General features: G+C 39.2%; 1 protein-coding gene across 3 annotated transcripts in view; it reads left to right on the plus strand.

Annotated features, from left to right (window-relative positions):
* The window catches only part of Atp10b (ATPase phospholipid transporting 10B (putative)), a 319009-nt gene extending 304309 nt beyond the window's left edge, over positions 1 to 14700 (plus strand). For all 3 annotated transcript variants that reach the window (XM_048816074.1, XM_015492648.2, XM_015492649.2), the window contains 2 exons: positions 7339 to 7526; positions 12015 to 14700. In XM_048816074.1, the coding sequence (XP_048672031.1) occupies positions 7339 to 7526; positions 12015 to 12471 (645 nt within the window). In that variant the 3' untranslated portion in view covers positions 12472 to 14700. The remainder of the gene's footprint in view (positions 1 to 7338; positions 7527 to 12014) is intronic.
* The last annotated feature ends 734 nt before the right edge of the window (positions 14701 to 15434 follow it).

Here is a 15434-nt window from a genome sequence, read left to right on the forward strand (position 1 = left end):
TTCAAGACAGAAGAGGTTTTGAGCCCTGGAAATCTAACAACTTTGTTAATAATGTGAATAAATAAAATTAAATGGTACATGGAGACCATAGTACAGAAAGATTTGTCCTTAATCACATGGAAATGGCTCTTTCCGAAAGCGTGAGTTTTAAAAATTTGGAAATCTGCCCCCAAGTAGGCTCAACCTGTTCCTGTGTTCTGCAGTAGAACTTATCTCACCTCCCACCCAAACCAGGCACTGGCTGTTGAAACCACTAAGGGAGACACTACATCACAGGGTTCCCCTTGTATTTCAACACATGCCAATGACAGAACCTAGTACTAAAACCAAAAATCACAGCAGGCTTAAATTTCTTCATGAACCACCTCACCAGAGAGCCTGCAACACATAGGGAAGAGGTCAGGTTCTGGGCAGGCTCAAACTAGGAGGTTTCTGAGAGTCAGAATAACACAGGGTTGATGGCAGTGGGGAGATTGGAGTCCCATTTACTACCGGGTCCAACTTCCCCCACTCAAGAAAGCAACCTATAGACAATGAGCAGGCATATGCCTGTCATCTCAGTGAGACAGGAGGATCCCAAGTCTGGGGCCAGCCTGGGCAACTTGGCAAGACCCTGTCTCAAATTTGAAATAAAAAGGGGAGTTAGGGATGTTACTCCAGGGCAAAAGACCCACAGGTTCAATCTCCGGTACTGTCAGGAAATATACCACAAAGCTATTTGGGGTTACTACAGCAGTTGTATCCGAATTGTGAGCACCGGATCCTAGGAACTGAGACAAGCTGCATGTTTAGAACTCTTGTAAATGAAAAAGTGCTACTTGTGGGATCCTCTTTAGATCAGACACTGGCAAAAAGTAAAATACCAAATTGGAAAGTCATACTGGGAACTCATCCAAAATGCCACACGAATAAGAAAAGTAGCTGAGAACAACTATGGCTCCAGCATCCACATGATAGGAGTCTTAGGAGAAGATACAGGAGAGAATGGTAAAGAAACAGCATTTGAAGGGCTTGAGAATGAAAATCAGAATGAATCTGGCTGTATCACCTGGATATACAATAGGGAAACTGTACAATCAATGTAAGATACAGCAATGATCTTAAAGTCCACCAGAGGCTCTGGACAAGATACATGGACACAAGCCACCAGAAAAAAAACAATGGATTCATCAGCCTACTATAGTGATTCGGGCACATCCATGTTTATAGCAGCACAATTCACAAGAGCTAAGTTATGGAATTAGCCCAATTGCCCATGAGGAGATGAACAGATTAAGAAAATGTGGTATATATACACAGTGGAGTTTGACTCAGCCCCAAAGAAGAATGAAACTATGTGAATCTATGAATAGAACTAGAGATCATGAGGCTAAGTGAAATAGACCGAGAAAAATCAAGGGCAGATGTTTTCTCATATGCAGAGGTTAGAGCAAAATATGGGGAATGAGGGAACAGTGGGAGGCATTGACCAAATTATGCTAGGTAGCTATACGAATATACCACAATCAGTTGCACCTTGGTATCTATAAGGCAGCAATTTAAAAATAAAAAACCTACAAATGAATAGAATGAAGAACAGTAGAGGAAATACTTGGAAATGAAGTAGAGCAAATTATATTCCATGCATGTCAAAATGAACCCCAATATTCTGTAAAACTAATGCACTAACAAAAACATTTAATTTAAAAAAGGCACTACATATCTATATGTATCTATGGAAATATCACACTGAACCCCACTAGTCGTAAAGTCAAAAAAAAAAAAAAAAAAGAAAGAGTCCACTTTCGCAAGAACATCAAAAAGTTTAGGAAATAAGATGGTAAAGAAGGGCTGGGTAATTTGTGCTAAATCCATGATGCATAGGAGATAGAAATATACATTTAACCATACATATTTTCATAAAAGTCCCAAAATGTAAGGTTAATAAAAGAATGAAAAAGTGCAGAGAATAAAAAATACAAAATATGTTCAAATACATCAGTTCTCTTAGCAAATGATAGTTTGTTTTAAAAGAAATTAATTCATTATCACTATATATATATATATTGTCCTTATATAATAAGGCAGATGGACAAATTCATAGTCATAACATGATCTTTTTATGCAGCTCTATCAGAAACTGACATGGATCAAATATGCAACAAAATAAAATATATTCGCTTTAAATAAATTATATCTAATATATTTGTTATCTGGAACAGGATTTTATATATCTTTTTTCACCAAAGAGACCATTTACAAAAAGACCAAATTTTGAATCATAAAGCAATCTGAAAGATTGATAATTATAGAGACCATGGTCCTGGACAAAACAACATTTGAACTAAAAACAAGAAGTAGGTAACCAGAAGTAACATACTTGGAAATTCACTTTTAAGTAATTCATGAGGTAAAAAACAATGCTGGAAATTGTAATATTATTCTTGCTGAATGATGATAAAATACATTTGCAGACTTCTTTAATCAACTAAAGCTTTTACTATGGAAAACAAATGAGAATTCACATGCAGGAAAATAAAATTACCATATATACTGAAGAAAATGGAAGAAAAAAAATCAACAATCCAATGAAAACTTTAAAACCCTGGCAAAGCAGATTCAAGAGAAGACACGGAATGAAAATGATAATAATTATCTGATTTTAAATTATGTCCTGAAAATTTCTTTAAATGTAAAATTTACCAAAACCTAGTCAAAATTACTCAACAAATATGAATAATCCAGATCCTGCCCCCAGAAACGAATTATAGAGATGAATTTGAGTTTAAATTTATAAGAGAGAGATAATCTCTTATATAAAATTTTTCATGGACCAGAAAAAAATAGATGTTCTAGTCCATTTATGCCACTATAACAAAATACCTGAAAAAGGGGCAATTTCCAAGGAAGAGAAATTTCTCACACCTCGAGACTGGAAGAGCAAGGTACTGACAGTTTCAGCATCTGGTGAAGGCTGCTCTCAGCCTCCAATTTGGAGCCTTCTTACTGCATCTCTGGAGAGGAAGGAGACAAAAGGGGTGAATACTGTTCTCACATGGTAGAAGGACAAAAGGCACTGAAGCTCTGCCTTCAACCTCCAATCCATCATCAAGACACAGTACTCATGACAATCACTTCCCAAAAGATTCTAACTATCACTCTGGGTATTAAGTTCCCACATAGGAATTTTAGAGGGACACCCATTCAAAGTCTAGTAATTTGTTTGTTCATGGCTAAAATAACACTGATACCAAAATGGGCATGGACAATCCAAAGAAAAAATTATGAAACAACCTTAATTAATATATCTTTAAGAAGTCTAATACAGCATTGGCAGATCAGTTCAACAATCTGTTTGATGAGAACACACAAGGAACTTTCATGTTATTAGACTTTAAACTGATACACCCCTTTAAAAAGCAGAATTTAAAATACTCATACACTACAACATGATTTCCCCTCTAAGTATTTATGAACCCATAAAATACTTATACATGTATATAAGGAGATACACAAGCATGTTTGTTCTAGTACCTTTTTTTTTTTTTTTTTTGCTAATAAGAAAAGTGTTCATCAACAGGAAAAAGGATGGTCTATTCTTAAGTAGAATAGACAGTCCTGACAGTGATTTGACATGAAGTTTTACAACTGTATTATCACATTACTGAGAAAAAGATCATTTTTCTTGAATTTCTTCTCATAAAGACTAACCCCTTTCATGAGAGCTCCCCTCGCATGACCTCCCAATACTATTACAGGGCTTCAACATATAAATTTGAAAGGGTACATTCAGGACACAGCAAGAAGTACTATAGCCTGTAGCTCAGTATTTATACATGATAAAGTAAAAAGCTACCATCACCATGGATAAACACATGTATACAACATGCAAAAAATAACGAACACTGAATTTATATTCAATATTAAAGAGGTCATTTGCAAGGGACATATGGGTACTTTCATTGTATCTCCAAGTCTTAATCTTTGTATATTTAAAAAAAATGTAATTACTGTGAAATATTTCAAACAACCAATCCAACATATTTTCCTAAAGAAACTCTGCTATGACCTTCTTAACCATTAGATATTTTTAAACTTTCAAAATGCCTTGCAAAGTATAATCAGGCCTCGACTATATTATTAAATAGGTGACAAGACTAAAACTTCTAGATCTTCTGCAGTCACTTAGCCTATTTCTTGAAGTACTGCATATATCTGCTTTAAAAAGAGGAAAATATAAACTGAGCACAGTGGCACATGCCTATAATCCCAGCTACTCAGGAGTCTGAGGCAGGTGGAAAGCAAATTCAAGGCCAGCCTTGATAACTTAGCTAGACTGTTTCAAAATAAAAAATAAAAATTTTTTAAAGAGAATTTTTAAAATTTTTTTTTCAGTTTTCAGCAGACACAACATCTTTATTTTTATGTGGTGCTGAGGATCAAACCCAGCACCCCACGCATGCCAAGCGAGCGTGCTACCGCTTGAGCCACATCCCCTCAAAATTTTTTTAAAAATTGGGAAATACTATCTGCCTCATGCACCTCTAGAACAGGTACTCCAACCCCAATAGTTACTAGTCCTTTCTGGAAAGGAGTCAGTTACGAAAATCATTTGTCTCCCTTTTTTTCTTAGTTCTTAAATATTGTTTTAAGTTGTCAATGGACCTTTATTTATTTATATGTGGTTCTGAGAATTAAACCCAGTGCCCCACACATACCAGGAAAGCACTGTACCACTAAGCCACAACACTAGCCCATTTATCTTTCTGAATCAGGGGGTCATCTTTCTTGTCTGGGCTAGAAATAAAACAATTTTAGTGGCTATGACATAGTCCTCACCCAAGCAATTATAAATTTAGCCCTCCTATTCAACTGAGGTATTAAGCTAAGTTTAAGAAAACTATAGTACAATATGACTATTATATTCTTAAACATCCATACGAGATTTCAAGTGTTCTCAACCTCAAGCATGTGAGATACTGCCTCTGTTAGTTGTCTCTACATTCATTCCACAGTGCATACATATTTCAAAAACTTAGCTAAATAATTTCAGTTAGAAGTTCAGGAGATCTATTGTACAACACAAGGTTAATAAGAAATTTCAAGAATGATACATTCTTAAGTGTTCTCACCACACACAAATATGATCATTATGTGAGGTACTGCTTGCTGACTAGCTCAAATTAACCATTCCACAATGTATACACATTTCAAAACATGTTGCACATGATAACTATGTACAATTTTGTCTAATTTAAAAAGAAAAAAGGAAGTTAGCTAACTTTTTCCTTCTTCAGAAACAGGGTTGTTTTTGGATCACTGCTCACACTGAAAACAACTAAAAATATTGGATAACTTTTTTCTTTAAAGAAAACTCTGTGGAAGAACAATAAGCTCACAGCTGACAGGAGAGTAAAGACCATAATCTGAGCCAGCACCACTTTCCTTGAGGGTGCTTGTGACCCTGCCCAAAATGAACCTTGAGTGAAAGGCTCAAAAATTAAAACCCAGGCTCCTAAAGTAGGAGCCTAATACAAGATCACATTACACTGGGATCCAAGAGGCTACACTTTAGTTGGGGAGAGGCATAGAATTAGGTGCACCTAAACAGAGAAGATGAGCATAAAGGACCTGTTCTTGGAAAATGTGACCAGAAGCTGGCCTCAAATAGATTTGCAGCCCAGATTCGCATCACCTGGGTGAGCCAAAAATCAACCTATGAATTACACTTGAAGTGATTGAAGGGCACTGAATCACACATGCCCTCTCTAGAGAAAGGTACCTTCCTCTTTCAAAGGTTGAAATGATCCTCACTAATATTTTTTCTGAAATGACCAATCTCCCAAAGAAACCAATAAGTGAGAATAAAGAAACAAATGGATACAAAATTATCAGCTGTAAGTGACAAAAACACTATTTCTTTAATCATAGTAAAGAACAAGCTTTAAAATATCTGCACAGATTGGGAAATTATACAAAGAAATATAAATTTGAAAAGAGATCACATGGAGAATTTACTTGTAAAAATTATAGTAACTAATTTTTAATGGTTAACCTTATGGCAGATTAGACACAGCTAAGAGGTATTCAGTGAGTTGTTCAAAAGAAATTATCTAGAAAATAGAAGAAAAAAATAACAAAAATTATAGTAGAGATATTAGTGGTATCTGAAAATCACTTTATATTGATAATAATCCTTGAAGGAAAGAGGATAAAACAATATTTGAAAAAACAATAACCTGAGAATTTTGTAGAAGTGATCGAAAGATATCAATCCACAGATATAAGAAGATAGCAAACAAGCAAAACAAAAACAATTCACTATTAAAGAAACTGTAGAATGCCAAAGACCAAAAAAAAAAAAATTAGATTTTTGAGAAACATTTCCATTTAAGGAAAAATGGACAGAGATTGCTAACTTCTCAATAACAACAATGGAAGCCAGTGGACAGTGGAATGCTAGCTAAAAGTTGCTCAAAGAAAATCCTGCCAGACAAGAATTCTATATTTAAAAATCTTTCAAGAATGAGAATGAAATAAAGCAGAGTGTATCTCCATCAGACTGAAACAAGTCCCTGCTAATGGATGTCCAGAAGGAAAGATCTCAGATGGAAGGTGAAAGAAGAATGGCTATTGGTCAATATGTAAGTAAATCTTAATGAGTATCGTTCATATTAAACACTGACTTGCGTGACTTAAGAGAATTAAAAGAGACAGCTAAGATAACATATGACACAGGAGTTAAATAAATGGAGCTCAAGTGATCCAAAGCACTTTGTAATCCAGGAGGGGAAAGATGTATACTCTAAACTCCAGTAAGATTGTTTGTTACTTGTTATCACTGAAAGAGTAAAAATGGTATATGTGACTTTCAAACTAGTAAAGAGAAAATTAAATTATACAAAATAGTCACAATGTTTAAAAGACAAGAAAAGAGGCACAAACAGGACAGTAAGACCAAACGACAGAACATAGTGCTTCTTTCAAAGTGAATAAATTACTGCCATGTGTGGAAGAAACGGACTCCTCACACAAACAATATTGAGGGAGAAAAAGGAAAAAAAAATACTATTTATTCAACATTTAAAAATAGGACACATAAGGAAACATAGGTAAGTGGTAAAGCTACCAAGGATGGTCTGGCAATCACCCATGTCAGGAGAAAGACAGATTTGGAGGTCTCTGGGTTAATAGCAACAAGAATATTAGCTTTATAATTATCCATTCAACTGGTCTCTTTTTTATTTATTTGTGATTACATTTCAAAGAAGTTTAAAATGGAGTTAGCCAAGTAGTTCAACCATAGTGCCCGAAATCTGACCTTTACCTTCAAGAGTGCTTTCTTCTTTCCCTCCACAGACCCTTGTCCATGGACTTGTTCTGCTAAGCAGCTTCCTGATGTACTTCGTGGTCTCCGTGGTGTATAACGCCACCTGCGTCACCTGCAACAGTCCCACCAATCCCTACTGGGTGATGGTGAACCAGCTCTCAGACCCCACGTTCTACCTCATCTGCTTCCTCACACCTGTCGCGGCTCTCCTCCCAAGGTCTGAGCACTGGGGTCGTTTCCCATCTAGAATGCCCATCTTCCCTTAATAAGCAATTTTCATAACCCAGGAGTCATTATTTGGCCCTTGATGGGCTCCTAGTGGCTGTTCTTCCAGAGGCAAGGTGCTAAGACGGAAAGAACAATGAACCGGGAGGGGGGGGGGGCAAACAAAGCCAACTCTGGTTCCCAGGTCAGCCACAATGCAGCAAAGTCACTAAATCTGGTGTGACCTCGGTTGTGACATCTGTAAAATAAGTAAAAATGCCTACCTTTCTGACTTAAGATTATGGTTGTATGATAGCCGGGGAATGCCTACAGGACAGGCAAGCAACTGCCCCAAGTCAGGTTTAGTGAAAACAGTGGGGGAAAGAAACAGCAAAGCATTACAGAGTTTTCAATTTTTCACAAAAACTTAGATTTTACATGAAATAGCCAACTTGTTCAACATCATTTAAATTTGTTCAAAACGCTCATACGAAACCTGTGTATGCCAGATGCGCACAGACTGTTCCTGATATTCCCAACCTAACATTCTTTGCTTTCACGTTTTCCATAAAAAGGGCAAAATGAATAATGTCTGGCCTTTCTGTGGAGCTCACCCTTGATACACACTTTTCTATAGAGCTGATGGAAAAAACAAGGGGCTAAGAATTTGGTTCTAGTTCAACTTGTTCCTGACACTGCTGATGTGTCTATAAAACCAGTACCCGCTTAGAGTGGGAGCTGGATTCTCCCAACCCAGGGATCAATGTTTTGTTCTCCATCCCACACTCTCGACCCAGAGAAATTGGCTAATTTCACAGTGATATACTCATAGGTGAAAGCCTGTCTCAGTCTCATTACCCTGAACTTCAGAGTTCAGCCACTTACCATTAGAGACTGTATTCAGTAGAATCACAATATTGTAGAACTTTTTCTATCCCCAAATTAGAGACCATCAACACCCTTGGCTGTACCTATGCTGGTCTCCATTTGGTCTTCTCAAACCCTCTCAGAACCTTGGCCCCTGATGTAGAGCTGAAACTGCCAAGATGGCAGAACACCATAGAAATGAGTTCTAAGTATTCACTGTGTACATGACCTCCCTTATCTCCCTATCCTTGCCTCAAACTTTGGGTTCCACACTACCAAGCTGTTTGTGGCCCCTTACCATTTCTCTCCCAGTTCCTTCTACTTGGAATGGCCTTCCCATTACCAAACCTCTTCAGCCTTTGTAATCTTGTCAGGTATGATGATTTTCAGAAGTTCTGTGACATCGTCACTTTCCACAGGATGAAATAAGTCTCTTTCTCACATAGTCCACCACCTGGTATGTCTAACATGACCTTTCTAGCATTGATCACAGTCTCTCTCTTACCATCACTGCATAGCACACTTCCTGTCTGCACTCAGATAAATGAAAGGAACAACAACCTTAAGAAGTCTATGATCCAGTGGATGATTTGGATGTGAGTCTGACCATAGTATAAGAGGCTGGTATCAAGAGTAAGCCCTACAAATATTGTGGGATGCAATCAGGCACAAGCAGAAGCCTCAGGGGCATAGTTCCCACCCTACCCTTTCTTTAAGATAACCACTGAAGAGAGGAACTATGACAATCATGCCCTTGTCAGAAAAGGGTATCAACTATGAGGGTTGAGTATTCTTGTCAATTTATTTTGAGGTTATTTGAGATGTGCAAAGCCAAATTTATAAGCCCCACATTCTTTAACTAAAAAAAGACTTGGAGCCAGAATATAAAAGACTGATGCCTCATTTTAATAAAGCAAAGGGTGCTTTGAAAAGATGAACAGATGAGGGACAAGTAAGGAAAAAGCAGATATTCACTTGCTAGTTACCCACCTAACACAGAGAGTAAGCAACCTATCAAAATAACCTATCAAAATAAAGTTGTATTTCTTAATATTTATTGAGAAGCAAAGAGATTTCCTCTGACATGAAAGGATGAGATATAATAGTTGGAAGGGCTATTGATTTGGAACAGTTATTCACCTGTAGAAAACTACTTGTTTACTGATTGTTATAATAAATGCAGCTTACATCTGAGATTGATTTTCCACCCAAACTTAAGATAATTAGCCCACTAACTATGACCTCTCAAACCTAGTTATTTCAACCAGCATAAAACACAGTACAAATTCCCCTAACTACAAACAGAAGAAAAGCAAATGAAATTTTGACCTTAAATGTGCCTCTTAATTAGCTACAGTAGAAGGTAACAGTCCCTGGACCCTCTTTCCTTGGCTTCAGGGACTCTACACACTATTAAGTTTTTCCTCCTTTCTTTTGCTGGCTCACATCTGTTATGTGGTGTAGATGTCAATCCTACCTCTAAGTTCCCTTCTAACTTTATTCTTACTATTGTGGATTTTTTAAAAATCACTTTTAGCAGATGAATCTTCATTCTAAATCACCAAGACTGACTTCTCTTCTGAATTCCAGAGGCATCTCCCCAGGTTCCCATTCTTCACCTCCCCTAGGCTTATTAAGCCTGAGGAAACCAGGCAACATCTCCAATTCACAATTCCACCCTCCATCACCAACCAATCCAGAAAGCTGGGTCTTTTCCACAGCTCCTTCCAGCAAGTGCTACCCACATGGAACCAGAGCAGACCCTTGGGAGTTATCTGACCCACGGGTTCCCTAGGTGCATCTTACACAGCACCGAGTTCTGGTAGTTTTACCTTCTACACATTTCTACAGCCACCATCATGGGTGGGCCATGCCCCTTCCACCCAAATTACTTCAAGGGTCTCCTATCGAGTCCATTATTGTGTACCATCACTGTATCCAAGTGTGATCATGTCGCCCATTTATCATTCTCCTAGGGCTTCTCAATACATTTTTTAAAAATCCTGAAAACAAAACCTTGGCCCTCAGCTCTCACCTGCCCTGTGCCAACTCTCCATACTTGAGTCATTACTCTTGGCTTCTGGCCCATCTCCTGTGCAGTCCTCTGCTTACATGTCTCTTCTCCGAGGAAGGTCTTCAGACCAGATCAGGTGCTGCACGTCCTCTTGCCTCCTCCCCACCCCCATGTATGGCTGGACTCATGTGACAAGAGAGCAAGTCTCTGGCTCATTCAGAGCTTAGCCTAGTGGGGCCTGGCCCATTGTGGGAACTTGAAGTATTTTTTGATAAATGGATGAAGGAGAAAGGTAGTGGTTTGGGGGACAGGGTCAGACTGAAATTCTTGTTTCTAGGCAAGAAGCCTAATCTTTCCTGATGTGCATATAGGGCCCCCTGTGACTTCACAGGTGAGGTGAGGAGGTTGTCATCAAAAAGCCCTCACCCACCGTGGGGTCACCCTGCAATTTGAAGATCAGTGGAAGACTGGGAGCCCCTCTCTGCTTTTAGGACTTGAATAATTTTTTTCAAGAAAGATGATTATTCACCTTTGGGAAAGACTTTAGATGTCCCCTGGGCCAGATGGATTGGGTGTCAGATTCTTTCTCTAAAAAAGAAAGAGGGGATGTGAGCAGCCCATGTTACAAGCTGGTGTTTGCTCCCACACACCACCTAAGGTTTATTCCCCTCCTCATACCTTCCCTAAATTTGGAACAGGGAGAAAATTCTAGCTACATATGGAGACACTGAACTCCACAGTCCACCACAGGAGGAAAGGAAACCTGGGTTAGTCAACAGATCTCAACTTCTCAAGAGAACTTGCAAATCTCAACTCATCACTTGGGGCCTTAGAGTTTTCCCTCTGGCAAATAGTGATGCTTTCCATTCAGCATGGTACACAGATTCTAGAAAATAAGATGAATCTTAAAATGACTTAAGTTCCAAATTGTTGGCATTACCAATCAATTACATTTGCCTAAATTAGAGTGGCCCCAAAACATAATTCGTGTGCTTGGTATAGTCATGCACCATGTAATGATGATTCTCCCAATGATTCATGTACAATGTGCATGGTAGGTAGGACACACTCTGGATTCAGAGTGCTTGGTTCTAACCAGAGTGGACCACTGTAGGGCTCCAGTTACATCACTCGGTCTCTCAATACCAATTTCCTCATCTGTTCACAAAAGGGGGGGAAAGAATGTAGCCCTGTCATTAAGCAGCACATGACTAAGTGCATCCTTTGATGGTTTCATTGTAGTGTAAACATCATAGAGCATACTTACCTAAACCAAGCTGGCTATATCCCTAAGCTGATCAAATCTTATAGGACCACCATAGTACCTGCTGTCCATCATTGATTGAATCATCATTACATGGCACATGACTATACCAAGCACACGAATTATTGGGAGAATGAGCTAATATTCAAAGCCCTTGGAATAGTCCTGGTATATACTAAATGTCAGCTACTCTGTTGTGCTCCTCAACCCCCATGCACCCAAGCTTAGATTTGATAACCAGAAGTGCAGTAAAAACCTGGCTCTTTGTAGGAAGATAGATTCTAATACCCCTTTCAATACTGAAAATAAGGAAGTCAACAAAATCAGAAAACATTTATTCTTTTGTTTCCTTTTAGATACTTTTTCCTGTCTCTACAAGGAACTTATGGGAAAACTCCCATCTCAAAAGCTCAGAAAATTGACCAACTGCCCACAGAAAAAAGAAACCTGGAAATCCAGAACTGGAGAAGCAAAGTAAGACCTGCCACTATTCCTGTAGCAGCTCAGCCCACTCATGGTCCAGTGCCACCTGTCCCAGAGCAGGACTTCAGGACCAGCACCCCAAAGAGCTCTAGTCCTCCCAAGCGGAAGCACGTGGAAGACTGGGTGTTCCGAGGACAGAGAAGCAGCAGAGAGCATGGGAGGGATGGCCCATGCTCAGGGGACTTCTCAGCTCAACTCTCATCTGGGGAGCATCTTCTAGGGCCAAATAGGACACAGGCTCCCAGAGCTTGCTCCAGGGAACAGACGGATGTACCCCGGCCCTTGACCAGAGGCAGCCATCGTCGATCCCAGAGCTCACTGACCATATGAGGGGCTGTAGACATTCATGCAGACTCAGAAGAGGCCACTGGATCACTGGCCCAAGTACCCCTTGACCCTTCCTCATAGAGGGAAGAATTGGCCAGCCTTATTCTTTGTTACCTACCAGACTTGACTTCCTTAAGGCAACTGCTGGTTCCAAGGAGGTTGATTAAGAAGGACTGAAAGGCCAGTCCACCTCTAAGTTTCCTCTGCTGCTGAGCCTCATGTCTTGTAAACAGGGGTTTTATAAGGAGGCTATGTTTCTATTGCACTGAATTCCCAATTTTTTTTTTAGCCCAAGTATTCTTATGATCTTCTAAATAATTGAAACCTAGAACCAAATGTAACTGGGCCACACATTTCCACGATTCCAAGAAGCGTACCAACCCAGGCAAGAACTCAGGAACATACTGGGTTTGTCAAACCATCACCTCACTCCTCAGTGCCAAGAGTTGAAGTCTCAGATGAGACCTTTGTATACAACGGCTTTATCTCGATGACCAACTCAAGGTTAACATCGCTTCCATTCATAATTAGTCTGCTTTCTGTCTCTACACCAAAGAAAAAACAATCTAAAGATGCTTCCAAGGGCTGTAGGGTCACAGCTAGTGTAAAACGGAAGGGTGCGCATGCTAAAGGTAATGGGTGCACCAGAGGATCCTGTTCAAAGTAATGGACCACAGGTGGCATCATCTGGGAAATCTTCCAAGAGGACTATATAGATAGCACCCTATACTTAAATTTTATTTTAAATAAATAAAATAAATAGTTTTTATCATCTACATTCAGCTCTTAGAACATGAAAAATCCAACAATCAAGAGATCCTAACACATCTGCACCCAGAATACACCCATATGATAGAGCAATTCTAAACACCATCTTAAAGGATAGGGCTAAGTATTAAGCCCCACACTCATTCAGCTTCTCCCAAAAATATCACCACCAGCATGACACTGCTTCAATTAAACTAAGTCAGGGGAAATCTCACTTCACAGAAAAAAGGAAGGTTTGCTATACTTTATATTCCTAGAGGTCATAAATGCCAAAAATATAGAATTGTAACGAGGCTTTCAAGAAAAACTATGTCTACTGTTGGTAGTGGTAACCTATGCCCAGTCTTTTAAGATAAGCCAGAGTGGGTTATGGAGCCCTCTCAACCTTGAGCTAGAGACTGCAGATTAGGTGATAAGTATACTAGTGGGTGTAACAAGTGTGGCAAATCTTAGAACCTGAGAATCACAGCCATCAGTCGTGAGTTGACCTATCACTTGAGTAACTCCTAGCAAAGAGGCCCCAAAAGAGCTCAAAACAATCAAGTTGCCATTGGCAGACTGAGCCGACCATCCTCTTGGAAAACCTGGACTTAAGCCATTTGGAGCATCATCCTGAAGCCAATATCACTGTATCTCTCTGTCTCTACCATACCATGATGCTTCATGGCCAGCAGGTGGGGGCTCAAGGCTATCCAACATGGAGATTGCTATGGGGAGACCAATAGCAGGCAGAGCAGAAAGGATTTGAATTGTTCCAAGGGAGGACATCAGTCAAGACCTGGCTCTTAGGGCCCCCCTCCTCTTCCCATGTTTCTTGCCTACTGTTGTAGCCAGAAAGATCCAGGTAGACTGCTCTAGAAGAGAATAGCTCAGTGGCCTCCAGAAATCCAAGTTTGAGTCTTTGCTCTGTCTCTATATTCTTTGGGATCCAGGAGCCTTGAAACAGGATACTGCACTTGCATATTGGGTTAGAACTGTCCTACAGCCCAGGTTAGCATAAGGATCAAGTTGAAATTCACTGGGGAAATCCTTTGAAAGAAGTAACACCCTCAGTAATAGTACAGTGGATTTTACTTCAGAGATAAGGGAGAAAGGGCTGACAGCAAAGTTGAAGAACGCCTAATACCTCAACCTAAATGCTATACTGTACTCAGTACTCTGTGGCTGCCATTTCCCTTGCATGACCAACTGTCTAAATTTATCCAGGACTTTCCCATTTTTACAAAGTTCTACATCCTGGGAAATTGGACCAAGTGGTACAACTGGTCATCTCCTCTTGCCACTCTTTGTAAACCAACTGTGACCATCCCATGTGCCATCTTACTCAGAGGGAATAGTTGTAACAAATTCCTCTGTAATATAACACCAGTGTGATTGTACTTAGTACATTTTTATACATGTATCTTTTATTGATCAACTGGAAATACACTTTTTAGAAGAAAAAATAAACATGCTTTTCCATAATTGCCTGCCAGTTGTTATATATCATCACTGGTTCTAAGTATGTTTTATTCATCCTCCTTCACATTCACTCATTCATCTAATAAACTTAAGCCCCTATTTAATACTTCATCCTTTTTACCTCACAGATTGATTGTTTTGCCAAGAAGAAACTTTTTAGTTTGAGTCCATCCCATTTATTGATTCTTGGTTTTAATTCTTGCACTACAGGAGTCTTATTAAGGGAGTTGGGGCCTAATCCCTCATGATGGAGATTACGGCCTACTTTTTCTTCTATTAGGGGGTCTCTGGTTATATTCCTAAGTCTTTGATCCACTTTGAGTTGAGTTTTGTGCATGGTGAAAGATAGGGGTTTCATTTCATTTTGTTAGAGAGGTTCATAACCTTCCCAAGACTAAAAGTATCAAGAATACCTTTGACCCAATATGAAAGAGTGACACAAGCCAAAAGACCTGTAATAATTTGATACTCACCTGACTACTCCTCTCCTGGAAACCCAGCCCCAACCTCAACCCCAAATTGACTAGAGGACCTCTTTTTGTTAGTTAATTCATTTAAGTATCAGTTGAGAGCCCCTGTACACAGCACTGAGATAGTCAGCAAGGAGGAACGAGAGAACAAGGACAAGTCCAGCTCCTATCTCCTAGGAATTTGCAGTCTGGTGAGAAATACATACAACACTAAAGGATGGAAGTCAGTAAATAGGATATTATACCTGAATGAAAGGAAATCTCAGC

Source organism: Marmota marmota, unplaced genomic scaffold (genome assembly GCF_001458135.2).
Source record: "Marmota marmota marmota unplaced genomic scaffold, marMar, whole genome shotgun sequence".
Taxonomy (NCBI): domain Eukaryota; kingdom Metazoa; phylum Chordata; class Mammalia; order Rodentia; family Sciuridae; genus Marmota; species Marmota marmota.